Source organism: Ostrinia furnacalis, unplaced genomic scaffold (genome assembly GCF_004193835.3).
Source record: "Ostrinia furnacalis isolate ACB-3 unplaced genomic scaffold, ASM419383v2 OfSCF2395, whole genome shotgun sequence".
In the NCBI taxonomy this organism is placed as follows: Eukaryota; Metazoa; Arthropoda; class Insecta; order Lepidoptera; family Crambidae; genus Ostrinia; species Ostrinia furnacalis.
Window position 1 is genome coordinate 738,691 of NW_021132634.1, and position 18,003 is coordinate 756,693.

The following is an 18,003-nucleotide window of genomic DNA, read 5'->3' on the forward strand; positions in this document are numbered from 1 at the left end:
GTAAATTACAACATAAGTAACTTACGCCCGTATTCACAAACATTACTTTGAGATCTCACAGTGCGCGTGGACGCACAGGGTGACACACGAACCAATCACAGAGCTTTATTCAACGCTGTGTGTTCGATTTGCTGCTTCACTTAAGAAAGCATCGTTTGTGAATACGGGCGTTAGTTACTCTTGTCTAAAAAATATTTATTTATTGTTAATTAGGATCTTTGCATGACATTAAGCAATAGTTTCTTAGCGAGTACCTACAATATTAACTGCCAGTAGGAGACTGAGTATACAGTCGTGGATGCCATTTAGCCTAATTCTAGCTATAAATGTGTAACCTTCCTTAGATATCAAATTAAAGAAAGACAATAATACGTCCTTCGCTTTAATTAGATCATAGTTAATCGTGTCCAATAGTTCCCTTGATCTTTACGGCAGAAGCAAATAATCCAGACTATTTATAATATTGGTATTATAATGTAAATTACCTCCTATGACTAACAACAACATACCTTTATCTACATACTTATTGTATTTCTGTTAATGAACTTGTAATATAACTAAGCATTCGATTCTTACAGGGTCCTCAATTACTAACATTCAGAAAATGAAACAATAATATCAAATATAAAATGTATATTACGATAAATAATATATTTGCTATAAAATATTTGTCGTAATTGTATGTTCCAATACATATTAAAAAAACTTTTTATAGCTGGCAGGACTTATATTATTTAACTAATTAATACATAATGCAAGGTATGTATACATATTATTAATACATAATTAATAGTACCTATCAAAAAAATCTACATTTTATTAACAACAGAATTATAGGTACCCCAAATACCCCAGCTATAAATAAGTTATTATACATACTTAATATAATATTGTTACATGAATATTAACTTCTTATAGTCTTAATATTTGCTTCTCAAATCGATTTAAAAATATAAGAGAATCCTGCAAACGATATATTTACATTTTATTTAAAATTATCAGTATTTATGGATTTATAAATGGGATTTTCTTGCATTTTTACCCTAAAGTCTTGACTATTTATATAACTATTTACCTGTCCTTTACGATGAATGTACTCCTTCAAGTATACATATTAGAAACTTCGTTAGAAATATTTTATATGCATGTATTTAAATTTTATCAAGGCCTATTCATATTGATCTTATCTTCTTTTTTTAAAACTATTTTTACAACTTTAAATAAAAAGACAATAAAATGTTGGTAGACTTGTACTTTTACGTACAGAGTCTAATGCGGTGCTATTATTTTGTATTCAATTTCGAATATAATTATTATTGTAGTAGATGTAATGAGTATATTGGTAAGTTACAGAATCAATTTTTGCGATTTCTTTGCCTTTCTCAATGTGAATAGGCCTTAAGTTGATGTCTGCACAACTATCGATCAATTAAAACGCTTTAAATGTTGTAACAATTATTTACAATGTGAATTGAATTTAATTTTATAGAAATTTTGATGTTTGTGACTGTTGTACAACGCTTTGTTAAATGCATTGTGTATTTAAATAAAAACGTTATAGCAAGAATTGTTTTTATTTTTTGTATCTAATGGTTACAGATACCTGTTCCCATAAATTTCCTAATTAGATATGGACGGATATCGCAAGCATAATATTTCAAAATAATCAACAATTTTACAGCTTCGTGAAAGGCATGTTTTTCTATAGTTTTCCATCTCAATAATTTTCTAAATCGAAATAAATAAACACAACAATGATTTCAAATACTTGTCTTATAATATGTTTATCTATGTATGATTATATTAAGCTTAAGCGATTATGATTGTAGGTAGAATGACTAGAAATAAATATTTTTTGTCCATTATAAAATATGTTACTTAAATTATTATTTATTAATATTTAAACACGCGCAATGGACATTCGCTAAATAGAAATATTAATTGCATATTTATTATAGATTTACCTTGATAACAACAGAGTATAAGTAGTGACTTCCAAACAACTTAACACCTAGGTAATACATTTTTAAAAGTACGTAATATTCTTCATTCTAAACCTTAAGTATAAATAACAATGGCTCAACTAAACTACATGGCTTACACATACAATACCAACAATCACCTTGAATACACTTACAAGTTAACCGTCCAGTCAATATAAATCCAGACTGGTCACCGCAAAACATTTGTCATGTAAATAACACCCGACCAAAAGGCCAAAGATATTATGTCATAATCACATCACAAAAAAACTTGTCACAGAGAATCACGTCACTAAAACCACAAGTTGTCACACTATAACAGGCTGGTCATGTCGTTCGTGATCGAAGTGGTCCATTGGAACTGCCCTCAAATGGGTATCGCACTGTCACCGTCGTCCTTCATGGTACGATACAGGGAGTTCACTACTGCCAAGTAGTACACGGAGTATGCTGGAACAATAAAGGTGATTGCTATTGTTATAGTAACGCGATAAACACTACAAAAACTAGGACACTATTGTATCTTCTTCTTGTTAGTTGGGCACTCTTGTCAGAGTGGTCGTGGTTGCGCTGACGAGGTACATGGTGGGGCGATGTCATCTCCGAGGGTAGCTCTCCTGGCGATGTGCTTCCGTTTCTGACGGTTAGTGCTCTCCTGTCTTCAACCTGGCCCTGAACTACCAGTCTCTCCATCGAGTTCGTATTCGTATTTGTATCTTAAAGTATTGTATTTAACTTATAGGAGACATTCCTTTAACTCAGGGTTTCAATTACAAAATGCCTGTAAATGTCCGCGTAAAATCCAACTAAGGCAGTGAAGAGTTAGCAAATAAGATACATAAATTAAAGTCTGTAGAGTAAACCCACAACGAAATTAATTTGGGTAACGAGACTGTGGTACAGCGTAAGTGTAGTTCACAACTAAGGATCTGCCCTTCAGCGCAAAGTGAACCACGTATGACAAACAAAGGTAAGTAAACCCGTTAAAGTAAGGTAAGTTTGGTCAAAGTATTTTTTTTTATCCACAACGAGGAAGCTCTTGGTCTGTATCTCACCTGATGGTAAGTGATGATCAGGCCGAAGGTGGAAGCGAGCTTCAACCGGAATCCTCAACCACGGAGGAATTGGCTATCTTACCTCTAACTGCCGGAACACAACAATGCTGTTAACATTGTTGTTATGGCGACACAGACTTAGGTAAAATAGTGGTAGCTAGCCAGGCGGACTTATAACAATACCACCAACCAAACCGAACAGAAAAATCTGCCCCCACTGGAAATCGAACCCGGAAAGTAGGTTCTTTCAAAAACATTATTGTCCATGATTGACACTTGAAGATTGGAGATGTAGAGCACATTTTTGTTGCAAAATATCTATTAAAACGGCCCAAGATGTTGTACCATACTGTCTCCCACCTGCTCCCGCAAAGAACATGATGACCACCAGAGCGATGTTTCCCGCGGAATCCAGGAAATGGCTCTTCTTGAGCTCGGGACTGAACAGGCACGTCACCACCGCGATCAGGAATATGCACAGGATGAACACCGAGTTGAACACGATAGCCAGCTGCAGGTAGCCGGGACGCCTCTGGAACACAAAAAAATATGATCACATTTTGTGCCGGACGGTATGGGGTTGCAACCCTGTGCGGACCCTTGATACCGTACGCCGACACGGCGCGATGCGGGGTGCAGCGCGAGCGGGAGAGCGAGACGAAGGGGGCGGGGAGCGCAGAAATGATAACTCGGTTGTGGTTGAGACTGTGACCGGTTCCTCGGAGCAGTGGCGAGAGCTTGGTGTTGTAGCTTGTTGAGGAGAAAACGCGGAACTGACTGGGTACGGATGGCACCCCGATATTTATTTACTTTCATTAGAGTGAGAAAACCTAGCTGCCTCTCGCTCTAATGAAACAGCAAATCTATTGCCCTCTCTTNGCGAGACTTGGTTTTTTTGACAAGTATTGTTTTTGATGGGATTTATTAGTCTAAACAAATAAAGAAATTTTGACTTTTTTTTTTCAAGCAGCAAATCGGATGCACAGTTGAATAGAGCTCTGTGATTGGTTCATGTGTCATCCTGTGCGTCCACACGCACTGTGAGACCTCATAGTAATGTTTGTGAATACGGGCGTTAGTCTCTACATGAGCATGACTCTCTTTATTGAGGCAAATGGAGGATTGGACCTACACTCTCCGCGATGGCCAGACGAATTAGGGAGAGTTCGTTCGTTCGTCGTTTCAGCCAAATTACGTCCACTGCTGGACAAAGAACACTGTGCGGCGCAGGACCGTTCATTGTGGAAAACCTTGGGGGAGGGTGAGTTCATATATCAAGTAAGGATTCTGTTCCGATTCTGACCGAAGGACACGACCAGAAATCGTATGTGTTTTTAATTTCGAAGGATATTATTATTCTTTAATTCTGAATAGTATTATGCAGTATTGACAAAAATACAGAAATATCTACAGTCAACTTGTATTGAAAATTAGAAACGGTTGCGTCTATTCAGCTTAGCATCATCATTACTATTTGCCAAATGATTGAAGCACATTATGAAATTACTATCTTCCGGCTGTGGCCTTGGAAGGAACATTAGGCTAGTAATTGGTACTGTATAAGGCTATTTTGTTCGTAGAACGCTTAGATTGTTTAAGTTGTTGGGATAGTTAGCAAATACGAGTAAGTACTAACTTCTGCCTGTACTTATTGCATTTATTACGATTTTCAGTACTTACTTATCTGGCTTTGACCTCGTAGTCCACGCCCCTATACAACTAACTCGTACAATAGACGGTCATAATATCGCTAAAAGGTCTACCTGTATAATAATAGTACCTATCTCTACATAGAGTGATATAGAACGATGAAGAGAGATGTAAGTAAAGTTAAAATTTCGAAAATTTTCCGTGAAAAATAGTCACAAAAGTGCATAAAAGAAGAATAGTCAGTTAAAAATTATATTTACGTAGTTTCAAGACCATTGTTCGAAGTCCTAGGAAGACTCATTTGTTTTAATTAAAGTAATGGCTGGGATATGGCATATATTTTCTCATAAGTAGGTATGTGAATGGCTACTATAGATTATGATTTGTTTGTTCTATTCACTGGTTTATGCTTGTTTACCGTTACTTTTGTTGGCGAGGATTTACGTAGCTTTACAAAATACATGACTGATGGTCACAAAAAGTCTTAGAAAAAGAAAATGATCAATCAAATTCATATTTGACTAACCAGCCATACTCATGGATAATATGAGGTTGCCCTTGGGCTCCCGCTCCCTGCCACCAGATTGCCTTTGGTTATTAACTTGTGAAGATGAGCTTACTTCGCCAGCAATTTAAGCTTTAAATAATTTTTCACGTTTTTCACCATATTTCTTACCAAATAAGCGCAGGATGCCAATAGTGCTGAGGGCAGGGAACATAACCATGCTCATGGATATGATGTTGTCCTTTGGCTTTCTTTCCCTGCCACTAGTTTGCTTTTGATGTTAAACTTGCGAAGACGAGCCAGCTTCGCCAGCGATCTAAACTGCAGATTGGTTTTCACCATATTTCTTACCAAATACGCGCCAGCCCCCTGCACCAGATCACCTTTAATATTAAGCTCCTGATAATTGTGACTGCAATCACCGAGGATCTAAGCTGCAGTAGAATCTTTTTCAGGATAGACACTATCTTACCAAATACGCGCCTGCCCCCGCCACCAGATTACCAATAGTGCTGAGCGCAGAGAACATGACCATTTGACCATGCTCATGGATATGAGATTGTCCTCGGGCTCCCGCTCGCTGATGCTAAACTTGTGAAGATTAGCCTACTTTGCCAGCAATCTAAGCTGTAGGTAGATAGTTATTCAGGTTTTGCACCATATTTCTTACCAAATACGCGCTTGCCTGCGATGCCAAGCTCATGACCATAGTTTCCACCTTCGAGTTTATGAGATTTAAACAGATTACTGCCAAGGACCTGCGACCTAACCTGTAGATTCTATCATATTTCTCACCAAATACGCGCCAGCTCCCGCCACCAGGTTGCCAATGGTGCTGAGGGCAGAGAACATGACCATGCTCATGGAAATGAGGTTGTCCTCAGGCTCTCTCTCCCGGTGCCGAGGCAGGTTCCAGGCACCCGCCGTGATGTTGGCGACGCAGCCCAGCTGGAAAACGAATAGAATCCATGTTATTGAGACCTGGATTTATTTTTGGTTTGAGACAAAATGAAAGGGGCTTGGTGGAGAGTTGTGGTACAAGGAGTTCTCCGTAGTCTGACTAATAAGGGATGAAAGAGGGGACTCTATAATGATTAGTTATACGATTGGGATCAATTTTATTGGGTGCTGCATTCATTCTATATTTAATTTTGATACAGAAGCATAGGGTTTTTAATCTGCGCTGATTCGCGAGAAAGAGGGAACTAGCAATGGTTTTAGTAGGTGGGTAGGACATATACCTTGGTAATTAACGACAAGTAGCATCAAGTAATAACCTACATAATCTACCGCTGTTCTCGTGAGAATAGTTAGGCATAAAGCATTTCCTAGACGCTAGAAAGCCTTCACATGCAGTGTGTACATAACGTAATAGTCATACAATGAGATTGTACATTCCTTGTTTAAATTGATAGTTAATTATAATTGTAATTATAATTGTAATTATTTTACAATTTAATTCGTTTGTGTGCAAAAGGACTACCGTTACAACAGTGTGCGTGTTTATTTTTTGCGTGACGCTTGTCATAAATTCGCCAAGTGTCTACTTAAAAGTTTGAATTGTGAAAAGGATTTTTCATTTATACCTTTATTATATTCAGATCAACGTCGACAGTAATACAAATAATAAAAAAAAACATTTCCTCGTTTGGTAACAGTCTTAAACACATACCTAGTATGCTTATGTAGATAAATGAATAAGCATAAAATCTACTCGTTCGGCAACTCATTCAATGACACAAATGCCCCATGGAGCGAATAGTGGAAGTAACATAATGGCGAACCTTTGTGTTTTTCACGAGATCCTATCTAGGTGACCTAAATGTCCTAAATATCCTTTTTTTCCCCATAAATTCTCTCAGAATTGGAGCGGAAATTGAGTACGGAAAATAAGTCAATATCTCAAGTAAACGAAGTCTGTCGTATAAAATAAGATAATATTATTTATAGAAAATTGATTCAGTCATTTGTAGTTAACGTATAAAAAATTGATTCTTTTATTCTAATAATGGTATCATAGATTTAGATTAATGACCCAGTTATGGAATTTCGTTGGGTCAAACGACAGAATTGGATAATAGCCTTCTCACAATAGTGGTATACATGTTTATTACTATTGATATGACTTTATTGATTGATACCATTAATAAAAGTCATCTGTTGACTCATCGTGCATAGTAAATAGAGCAAAAATATTTAAGTGATCATTCTTTTTTATTTTTTTTCTTTGTTTTCAAAGTACTTACAATGGACAAGAGACATACTGCGTAGAACCCGACCTCCAAAGGAAGAAATCCACAGCATCTTTTCACCATCGGCAGAGGCATTTTCTCTCTGAAAAATGCAAATTTCATAGGTAACACCATGATCATAATTCTAGCCACTAAGTACCTACTTGATCTAATTTGTAAACTCTAATCTAAGCTGTACCTAAGTGATAGATAGATAGATAAAACGTTTATTTGCATAACAGAAACACACATTACAAACAGAAAGTACCAAAAGTAGGATAAAATAATACTAAGCGAGACGTTAATTGGAGATTATACACTGGTGACAAATTAACATTTTTGATAAAAATTCTAATAGGGAACTAGGTACCTACTTATAAGTACTACTTACTATAAGTAGTTAAATTACAGAAATACCTTATCAAATACTTCATTTGAACAGAGACGATTAAATAACTAAACTTTATTGAAAATTCTGATCCCAATGATCTACTAAACGTATGTTTGTACCTATAGTTTGCAAAGTTGAATAAGCTCTATCAAAGCTTATGATCTTTGCCAGACACTAAAATAATGCTTTTATGGTTTGTTTTTAAATAAACACAGCACGTAAACAATGCTATCACGTCGTGAATGACGACACTACTCGCGTGTAGACTTAAAAAATATCACCACCGATTTATTTATTAAAAACTGTGAGGTCACTTCACACGGCACTAATTTCGTAACTTCATACATTTTTTAAATATCGCAACCACTTACTTTTACAAATAAAAACCCGAACGATTCACGATTTAAAAAAATGCGGACAAAATCGTGAAGCGCGTCTATTTCAGTGTGTTCAGTCGCCGATGTCTCTGGCGGGACAACTCTTTTAATATGGTCGTGGGAATTCGACATAAAAAATTCATATAGCGCGGCCGCCCGGCGGAATGGCGAGGCGAATAATGGACATGCCAAAGAGGACGTGTGCCTTGCGATATGGGATATAAAAAAGTCCTTGCGTAATTAAGGGGGAAAGGAGAGCTTTTATTTCGTAGTTCAAGATTCGTAGTGTAGAGTCTATGAAAAAGGAAAATAATGGTCGAAAAAAGTAGAAGTTACGTTTCAAAATTGTACGGTTTCTTAAACCAAATAAACTAGTTAGGATGTTGACTTAATTATTATACCAACCAATAGGCATATAGGTATGGTACAGTAAATAATATTACTGTTAAAATATTTAAGTAGTGTTATTAATATAAGAGTTTGAGCGTGTGTCATTAAAATTTATATTTTTCGGTCAAGGACGTCAATTTTAGATAACCTTGCCTATCCAGACTACGAGAATAATAAAATACTTTAGGATGCTAAGAAAGTTGATTGAATTCCAAGGATTGGCTTAATTACTAACCTAAGCATACATACCGAACTGGGATATGATTATAGTAAAGTCAGGAAATGAAGATATGCTTACGAATTTAAGATAATTTAACAATGCGGTGCGATAATTTAACAACTACTAGGTAATGATTTTTTTAAGTCTTGTAAATATTGATTTGTATCACTAATAGTGTTAACGTTTACCATTGGGTTTGTTATTATTCGTTTACTTAGTGCCACTTATTTATGTGCGTCTGCATTGTTTTTATGTTTAGTTTAACACCTTTGCTGCAGCAGTAACTTTCTAATACTTTCCATTCCTTCGGTACAAGGTCAGTAAACCTGGTATTAAAACTTACATTGTGGAGCACAAGGCTTAAAGACCTTGTAATATTTAAGAATATTAATTTTATTTTTGGCTTCATGTTAATAGATATTGTGTTTTTTTTTTCTTTGAATATTAATAATAATGCATTTATTGACATACACCTGAAGGCGTTCGTGAATAACTTGTTTAGTATAAAAATTATAGCTATATTCAAAATAGAAGGCTTATGCACCCTGTGCCGCACTGAAGTAGGGAAGTCTAGTGGGTATTCTAGGGATGTGAAATACAAATATCGATAGTTTAAATTAAGTTTTAATAAAATTTAAAAAAGTAACAAATAAAGATGTTTAATAATTTAGTCTAAATATTTTACAAATAAGACATACCTACGTGCATAAATACTTAAATAAGCTATATGTATTTAAAGAAAACATATTATTTAATAGCATTTAGTTACAACTTCAAATGTTTGTCACGAAAAACATTATTTAAATTAGCAATAAATCGTGTAGCAAATTAAATTATAATCAATTTGCAGTTTTGATTTTGTTAGTTTCTCTTGACGCCATGTCGACATGTGCGTTTCTTACGAATGCGAGGCAACACTGGCTGCACGAAACTAGATAGCGTGGGGTGCGGTACCAGGTGCGCAGGGTACAAGGTGCTTCAACCTGGTTTCGCATTGTGAAGACATTTTATTATTTCCGTGCGGTACCAGGTCTAAAAACCTGGTATTAAGGTAGGTACATCATTGGATTCTATTTTAAGAATACATCATAGATATATATTAATCACTTTCCTACACCGGAACCAATTGAAGTTATGCCTTTCGCACGACAAGGAAGACTATAATTTTCTTAGCCGCACGGTAAGCGAGACGTAGTACACAAGGTCTATAGACCTGGTTTCGCACTCAATGTGTTAAGGAGTATTTACGCAAAACAATGGTAGAGTACGTAAGTACATAAAAATGTTGCGATGAGTTGAGACGTTGAGGCAAATGGTCGTTAACCAAGATTTATGTTTGTTTATCCATTGTACAGGCGACTGCACATCAAGCATAACAGTTTTAATTTTATATAGTTTGTAATAGGGGCCAATTTACAATAATGTATTTTGATATGGTGACTGTATACTTCATAGAGTAGCAGTAGGCATCTTATTCCGGGGTAGAGTAGAAGGTAGAAGGTTTTACTCTTAGTTTATGTCTTTAATTTTCAGTAAAACATAACTGAATGTTTCGATCTATATTTTTTGCCAGGTAGTACATTATACTACACTGATTAGTGTGACTGAGTGACTCTTCCATGATTGCCATTCAATCAGAATTATTATCTCAAAATTACACTTGACCATAGTCGCGACTCCTTTTTAGTGATTCATTATTACACATTCATCCATAATGATAATTAAGAATGTAACATTTGTAGCGATTATTCACCGCTTTACTATGTAATGTACCTACCTACTTAGCGTTACGATAATAATTCAAACTGACTGTAGAACTCTACGTTTTATTCTCTTTTTAATAAGATTAAAACACACTAACCTGTATATCAACATTAAAATTCACTCCACAGTTGCTGCTGAAAAAAGTTAAGGCACAAAATGTCTAACACACTGCATTTACATAAAAGAATAATGGAGTTTTATCCAATACTTCATTATACACTTTACGTATCACTTAACATAAACAAGTTTTTATTATTATAAACATTTAAAGTCTCGATAACAAAGTATAAAATGAGAAAAACACAGCGACATATTTACTCAACTGCTAAATATAAGCAGGTATTTACGCTTTACGATCCGTTCGGTCGCATCGTTCGTTCGGTCAGTCTATATTTATGTGCGGTTAATTATATAAATTCGGTGCATGTTCTACAAATACCAGTTGCCGTCGATCTCTAGAACGTGTCCAGTTGTCTGCTCATTGTTGCAGTGACCAACGCTCGTTGGTCTTAATTGCTAATTTATTAACTCTTCAAACTGATAACTGTTGCAATATTTAATCACAGATACAGATAATAATAATATTTTAATAATGTTACTACAGAACTTTATATGCAACTAAATTAACACAAAACAAATGAAGGTGACACGAACGCGGGAATTTTTTAAAGTTTGAAAAAAGAAAAACGTTTTTCTTTTAATGTTAGTGGCCAGCGCGTGTGCGGCCGCCAGTGATCAACTAGCGATGTGGCGCTTCCTACATCCGCTGACTGATGGACGGCCATGGCCTTGCGGATGACTGCGCAACCGCTGCAGCGCTGCTTTATCAATTAATAAGCTGAGCCCTTTGGACTGTTTTTGTATAATTCGCCTATTTAAAATCAAGTACCTACAAACATTACTCAACTTGTTTTGTAATTGAGTGTATCCGATTAACGGTTGATTATCGATTGGTGTTAGTAGTTTTTTTTACATTAATTGAGCAATAAGTGATAATTACCACTGAACTTTGAAAAGGAAACAGTGCATTTGGCTTGAATAATACAGCAGGCAGGTTTCCAGTGAGGTTTTGGCCTAGTTTATAGTTTTATTATGTAGTTTCTTGATATAGGAAATCATTAAATAATTATGATAAACTAAGTGCTTGAATTATTAAAGGTGCTGTAAATTAAGACATCACATTTTAATGGAGAATAATTTATTGGTGGATAATATAATTTTATAAATGCGACAGTACCTACTTACTTATTTACACACGAAAAATCTAAACTAATCTTATACATGCATATTAAATAGACAATAAGTCATTTAAAAGTAATAGCTTTTATATTTCTCAGTCAAATAATTTATTTGTAAAGAATAGTAAACTGGCAGAAAATGTCTTTACGGCATTAAGTTCGTCGTATTTATCAATTCCATGACATTAAATCTTAAATAAATAAATAGTTACATTAAAATTTTACAGTTTAGGTGGTAATATACATTGCCAATATTCTGCTTAACTTAATAATATCATCAACTAAGTACATAACACAGCTTAGGTTATAGTAAAAATGGTAAAACATTGCCAAACCTAAATACAAAGTTCTAGTTTCACCGAACGCGGTCAATCAAGAAATAACACTGGCCACTGATATCCTATAGATAATGACATTGAGACGGCATCGATCGCAGTTATAATAAACCGCGGTGGCGTCAACATGCCAGTTCTACGTCTTATACTGTGCTTATACTTATATTTACTTATTTATACAACTATAGCTTTTACCCCCAGCTTCGCCCACGTGAAATTCAGATTGTTTGTGACAACATACCTACTTAAATTAAAGCACTAAAGTTTCATCGAAAACTATAATATTATGTTTAGTATTTGCGTAAAAGATTAAGTAGCAAACATTCTCACAAGCTTTTGCATTTATTTACGATATTAGTAGGATAGGGTACAAATCACTTTGTGCTTTCGTCCTTTTCATAAATAGGGGAAAGTAGTACGAGATGATCCCCTTAAGCGGGAATCGCTGTAAAATACATATTTTTCAATGTAAACCAAAAATAAAGACGATTACTACTAGTATATTTATCTATCCAACTTTCCTTATACTCAAAACCAGAAATTAATTGAGGTTTCATTAAAATATTTCATTTTTTGCAAAACCTTACAAAGTGATCATCTTGTACACCCCTGTGGGTAAGATGATCCCCCAGGTAGGGGTAAGATGATCCCTATGATTCTGTTCTATGATCTATTCTTTTCTGGTTATATTCCTTTCGGAGTACCTAATTATGCGGACAAATCGTTAAAAAGTTAGAAAAGAAAAACAGTTACGAATTAAATTACGAAAATAACTGATTCTTGCTTAGTACCTGCTAAAAAGCGTTTAAATAAATAAAGCTTTTTGCCTGGAGCTGTGTTGAATATATCACAAATAAATTCACCTGCTTCATCACCCTCTACCCCAGCACATGCTTTATGGCCCCATTTTCCACATGCATAACATTTTATCCATCCTTCACCCTTGGTATCGCTTGAAAACTTTTCTGTTCAGTACAGCCACTCAGTATCATCTCCTTCAGACTCAGGTGAGTTATATGAAGTTCTCTTTCTTTTATTTCACTTCCCTTTACCTACTCCATTGACTTTTTTGTTTTAATTCCCAGGGATCATCTCGTACATATAGGAAGGGATCATCTTGACCCAAGTCCCACTTTTTGTTAAATATTTGCTAAAATAATCTACAAGTACGCGGCTACGTTTTTATGGCCAAAATATTAAAATTAAACATAATAGAAAGCCTAACGACAACAGTAATTACATTTAACATTGTTTGAATAAAAGTAACATAAGCTCAAAGTCATGCCTATTTTAGATCAGAAGTACACAATTTTTCTTTTTTCTCGTCAAATTCGATGTATCGCTCACGCCACCATTACGATTTGACTGAGGCGGGGATGTGTCCAGAGCTATGTTTTACCAGTGAAAGAAACTAAATGACGTTAGTGGTTTCAGCACAATCGCGAAAGATCATCTTACCCCAGGGGATCAACTCGTACTACTTTCCCCTAATTATTTCAGTAAATCTCTACACTAAAATCCATCATGTCACCAATTCCATCAACCTTACTGTAACAGTCTTTGTGATGGTCTGCCTCATTTTGGCTTTCATTATGATTATAAATATAACTGTCAAGGGCACCACATGCACAGAGTTAATCACGCAAAAGGATTTCACCAACACAAAATTGGTTTCAGTCCCTTTGATAATCGCAATTATATCTGTAACTATAATTTGAATACACGTAGTTACAATCAAAAGAAATGCTACACAGGCAACTTTTACCACACTCTCCGAATCACTGGAATTACTATTCCGTCTCCTGAAAGCAACGTAGAATATTCTAATGTAAATTAATGAATTAACAATTTGTATTACAAGCTTTAAGATAACGTAGAAGAATGTGCAAAATTTTATGAAGTAATCGGTGTTGTAGCGTAATAGGTAAACAGCAACAGCACCAAAAATTGCGGAGGTTAACCACACAGCAACGGTCACAATGATTAGTTTTATTTTTGTAGTGTTGAAGACGATAACAATCTTGTCGTACAGGTGCTTTGTAAACACAAGCATCCAGCAGACGATCGCGAAATCGCTGGTGAAGTAAATACCAAAGGTTAGTTCCCGCCAGGGAAAGAAAAACCGCTGAACATACATGACGCAAAATTCAAAAACTGTGGCAACGATCCTGGTGAAAGTTATGTGACAAAGGATCTTCTCATCAATCTTCCTGCTGCTTCTGATTAAAATGAAGAACGTGATTTGGATCAAGAAGCAAAGAATGGAGATGACGATCCCACACAGCCAAAGCACTTTGAATGTTTGATATCCATCGTGATTAAGTAAGTCTTCTGATGATGGAGCGCTAGCACTGCTGTTCATTTTGATCCTGCTTCGATCGCAATTCGGATCTTATGCCAATGTTCCTGGTTAGGTCACCTAGAAGAGAAAATCAAAATATTCATTAAATAAGTAAAAGACAATACTGCTAATCCTAAGAGCTGAATACAAGCTACAAAGTTTTATGCAATTTACCATCTTGATTTTATTTTGTGAGTGCTAATGTATATGAAGTGAAAATAAATAAACTTCTCACAATTTAAATGAACACGTCATACACATCATATCAATAACAGCAGACGTAATTGCAATGTATCAAAACCGATTATAGTGCCTGTCGGAACAAATTTTATTTTTAGAATTTGTTTTTAACTCTGTATCGCATTATAGACAATGGCATTGAGAGAATAATAAGAGAAAACGATAGCGTACCTACTAAATTATTTATTACACAGAATTTCATACAATTTCAGCAAATGTCTCTACAGGGTGACCTGTTGGGTGACCAAACAAAAAGGATTGATTCTACTGGTAAAATGCAACAACCTTTCTCAAGAGAAGGAAGTTCAAATATCCCAAAAAAATATACCCTTCCAGACAATTTTTACATCACAATTTGGATAGTGCTCCTGTAGGACGGTTGTTGTATGAGTAGAATTAATCCTTTTTGTTTGAAATTAATCAGAAGAACTTAGGAGGGCCATTCTTAAATTTGTGCCAATTTTTTTTTAAAAATTAAAGATTTTTTTTTTAAACTTTTTGCGATATGTATCGAAAGTATAAACCAAAAGCATACTTTTGATGTATATGGACAACCTTAAAGCCCTCGGAAAGGAAACAAAATAGCCTACGTAAACACGGCTGTGACACTGCATGACACGGATGTGACAGTTTTACATTTTTACTGTAAATAATAATATTTATGTTGTTAAATTTATATCATAATAGTTTAAATTGATTAACAATAAAATACACTAAATTGGTTTCATCAACAAAGGTGTTATTTGGTAATATGTACTTTTTTCTGAACATCCAAAAATTTAATTAAAATTGATATCAAAAATACCGTCAGGTAGTTAATATATCTACTAGATAATAAAAAAATAGACTTTTTATTATTGGCACTATCTGATCATGCTTCCGATATGCTACCTACATGGTTTCGATATGATAATATGCTTAACAAATTAGTAAATCTTAAACGCGGCTCACTCACTACGTTCAGCCATTTGCAAATCTAATAAGATGACAATGTTACTGTTCTAAAAAAACTTAGCAAGGGATGTCAATATCAAAGATAGTTTTTTACCGAGTTACGCATATTTAAAGTGGCGCACGTGGTTGTGACACAAAAACTGCTCACACAATGTTTGGTGTTCAAAATCAAAAATGGTAATTATTATTGATATAAATTTTTAACAGTCTTATATAACATGTATTAATCTTGCATAATTACTGTAATATTTATCAAAATAACATAACATCTCTTCAGAAAAAAATATTGTATGTCCAAATCCGGGAATCTCACACTACACGGTCCGTGACATTTTGGACTTGTAACTTTTTTTAAATATTCTTCTAATAGTTTTATGATAAAAATGATATTGGGCCTAGTTAATAGAGGTATTTTACTAAGTAAATTAATATACAGTGCACTGATTTTCTTTAAAAACATATGCTATTCTTACATCTCACACAAAAATGCGTAAGAATAAGAATGGCCCAGGAGGAGTTCGAAGTCAAGGTTCGACTTCCCTACAGTGCAATGCGGAATTGCGGATGACAGGTGACAGGACAAAGGTTTAAATAAGTATCTCAGTTTATTTATTACTATTTTGTCGTTTTTTTGTGTGTTTTATGACTCTACCTCATCCAGCGTTGACTCATTGCCAAAGTATTTTCCATGATTTCAGCAGGTGGTGGATATAGACATACACTGTGTATGTTATTTTTTATTTATTTCTAGACTATACGTTTATTTTACCGCCGTAACATTGAACTACGAATGAAACGAAGAAGATTGTATACAGCTGTTTTAATTCTTTAAATATGTTTGTTTACAACTTGACTAGTGACTGATGCACCACAATATGGTAAGGAATCCTAGTTTCGTTAGATTCCCATCTGGATCAATCAAGAATATGGATCTATGCACCTATTTGTACTACGGATAATACTTACCTACAACATTTAAGTAGGTATAATGATGAAAATCAGTCAGAAAATCTTAAAAATGTTGTAATTTAATAAATGCTACATAAAAAGTATGTATTATCAACTGTACTTCCTAAAAGGAATTTCAATATTGGTTGGAATTTTAATAAATAATGAAATATGGATAACGTCCTCAATAATGGAAACAGATGGGTTAATTCCAACTTTCGGTTCAATAAACTAACCAGATAAACTTTTTACAACAATGACTCATTGTTATTGAGTGTTAAGTACGAGTATCATTCCAAAAATGTTATTTAAGTTTTTATGGTTAATCTATTTAAGACTATTTTATTCTCCACTTTTGTAAGTTTGAAAATATTTTAGGCTAGGTTGCACCATCTTATTTTAACTTTAACAAACGTCAAAAATCTGCCAAAAACTATAAAAAAGCACCGGTTATCGTTAGGTGGTGCAACTCAGCCTTAGTATCTAAGTATGTAAATATTAAATTGTATTTTTCGATTTAGTGCAAAATTAAAAGCAAAAGTTAGGAATAATATCAATATTGACATACCTTTGTTTATTTATTTGGGTAGAGATACGCACGTCCGTCCAGCTCAGCCATCGGATGGTAGCAAACGGGTATCTTTTTAATTTTAGATCTGTTATTATTCGGTCGTCCGTTTATCCGTTATATGTCCGGGAAGTGGGTTCTACTTTAGGAGGAGTTTTTTCAGTTTACTTCTAAGCAAAGGCAGGTTTTATCAATAGATAGTTACACATTTTTGCCTCTGTGATAGTGTGTAATCAGGGTAGGATTTCGTGAGAAACGAACGTTAGATTTATTTTCAGCACTCACTCGTCACTTTAACTTTATTCACTGGTTTTCACCCAATGCTGTTTCGATTATGAGGGTGTTTTCTATCACTGTATTGTCCGTCACTTAAATTTTCCTCGTGCGTCTAACTCTTACAAAATGCACGTCACATTGTTTTATTGTTTTACCGCAAACGTTTATTTTGCGTAAATCGAATTGTTATCTACTTAGTAAGTAAATAATATTTTTGTAGGTACATAATAATAAAACAATACTGTGACGTGACAGTATTCGCGAGCGACTCGACTTTTCTGTCATCCGCTCTCACCATAATGGACGTACTCGTATATTATGACCGTTTATCGCCATGGAGCCAATTACAATCGTTCATTATATTAACCTTAATGTTACGACACACCCAATTTATTTGATGATGATGATATTAAGTTACAAATATACGGGAGAGTCTATCTATGTGTATCATTGTACTTACCTAGGTTTGCTTAGACTGCAGTGAGGTCCCCGTTTTGTGCAGTTGAGAAAGCTTCTTCACTTGATGCTATGTCACGAA

At 34.8% G+C, this 18,003-nt stretch overlaps 2 protein-coding genes across 5 annotated transcripts; both read right to left on the bottom strand.

Annotated features, from left to right (window-relative positions):
• Positions 1-1,046: 1,046 nt before the first annotated feature.
• LOC114355384 (uncharacterized) lies at positions 1,047-11,665 on the bottom strand. 3 transcript variants are annotated; one of them, XM_028308203.1, is made up of 6 exons: positions 11,005-11,665; positions 10,663-10,699; positions 7,439-7,526; positions 5,988-6,140; positions 3,398-3,569; positions 1,047-2,432 (listed from the first exon to the last, which is right to left on the bottom strand). In XM_028308203.1, exons 2-6 carry the CDS (start codon positions 10,674-10,676, stop codon positions 2,350-2,352), a joined length of 510 nt encoding a protein of 169 aa, XP_028164004.1. In that variant the 5' UTR covers positions 10,677-10,699; positions 11,005-11,665; the 3' UTR covers positions 1,047-2,349. The 3 variants fall into 3 exon arrangements, with proteins under 3 accessions (XP_028164004.1, XP_028164005.1, XP_028164003.1); XM_028308204.1 differs by lacking the exons at positions 10,663-10,699; positions 11,005-11,665 and adding an exon at positions 8,186-8,370; XM_028308202.1 differs by lacking the exons at positions 10,663-10,699; positions 11,005-11,665 and having other exon boundaries at positions 7,439-7,582.
• A 1,926-nt stretch (positions 11,666-13,591) lies between these two features.
• On the bottom strand, positions 13,592-18,002 carry LOC114355380 (uncharacterized). 2 transcript variants are annotated; one of them, XM_028308197.1, is made up of 2 exons: positions 17,926-18,002; positions 13,592-14,557 (listed from the first exon to the last, which is right to left on the bottom strand). In XM_028308197.1, the coding sequence occupies exon 2, from the start codon at positions 14,498-14,500 to the stop codon at positions 13,661-13,663; it is 840 nt and encodes a 279-aa protein (XP_028163998.1). In that variant the 5' UTR covers positions 14,501-14,557; positions 17,926-18,002; the 3' UTR covers positions 13,592-13,660. The 2 variants fall into 2 exon arrangements, with proteins under 2 accessions (XP_028163998.1, XP_028163997.1); XM_028308196.1 differs by having other exon boundaries at positions 17,190-18,002.
• Between the last annotated feature and the right edge of the window lies 1 nt (position 18,003).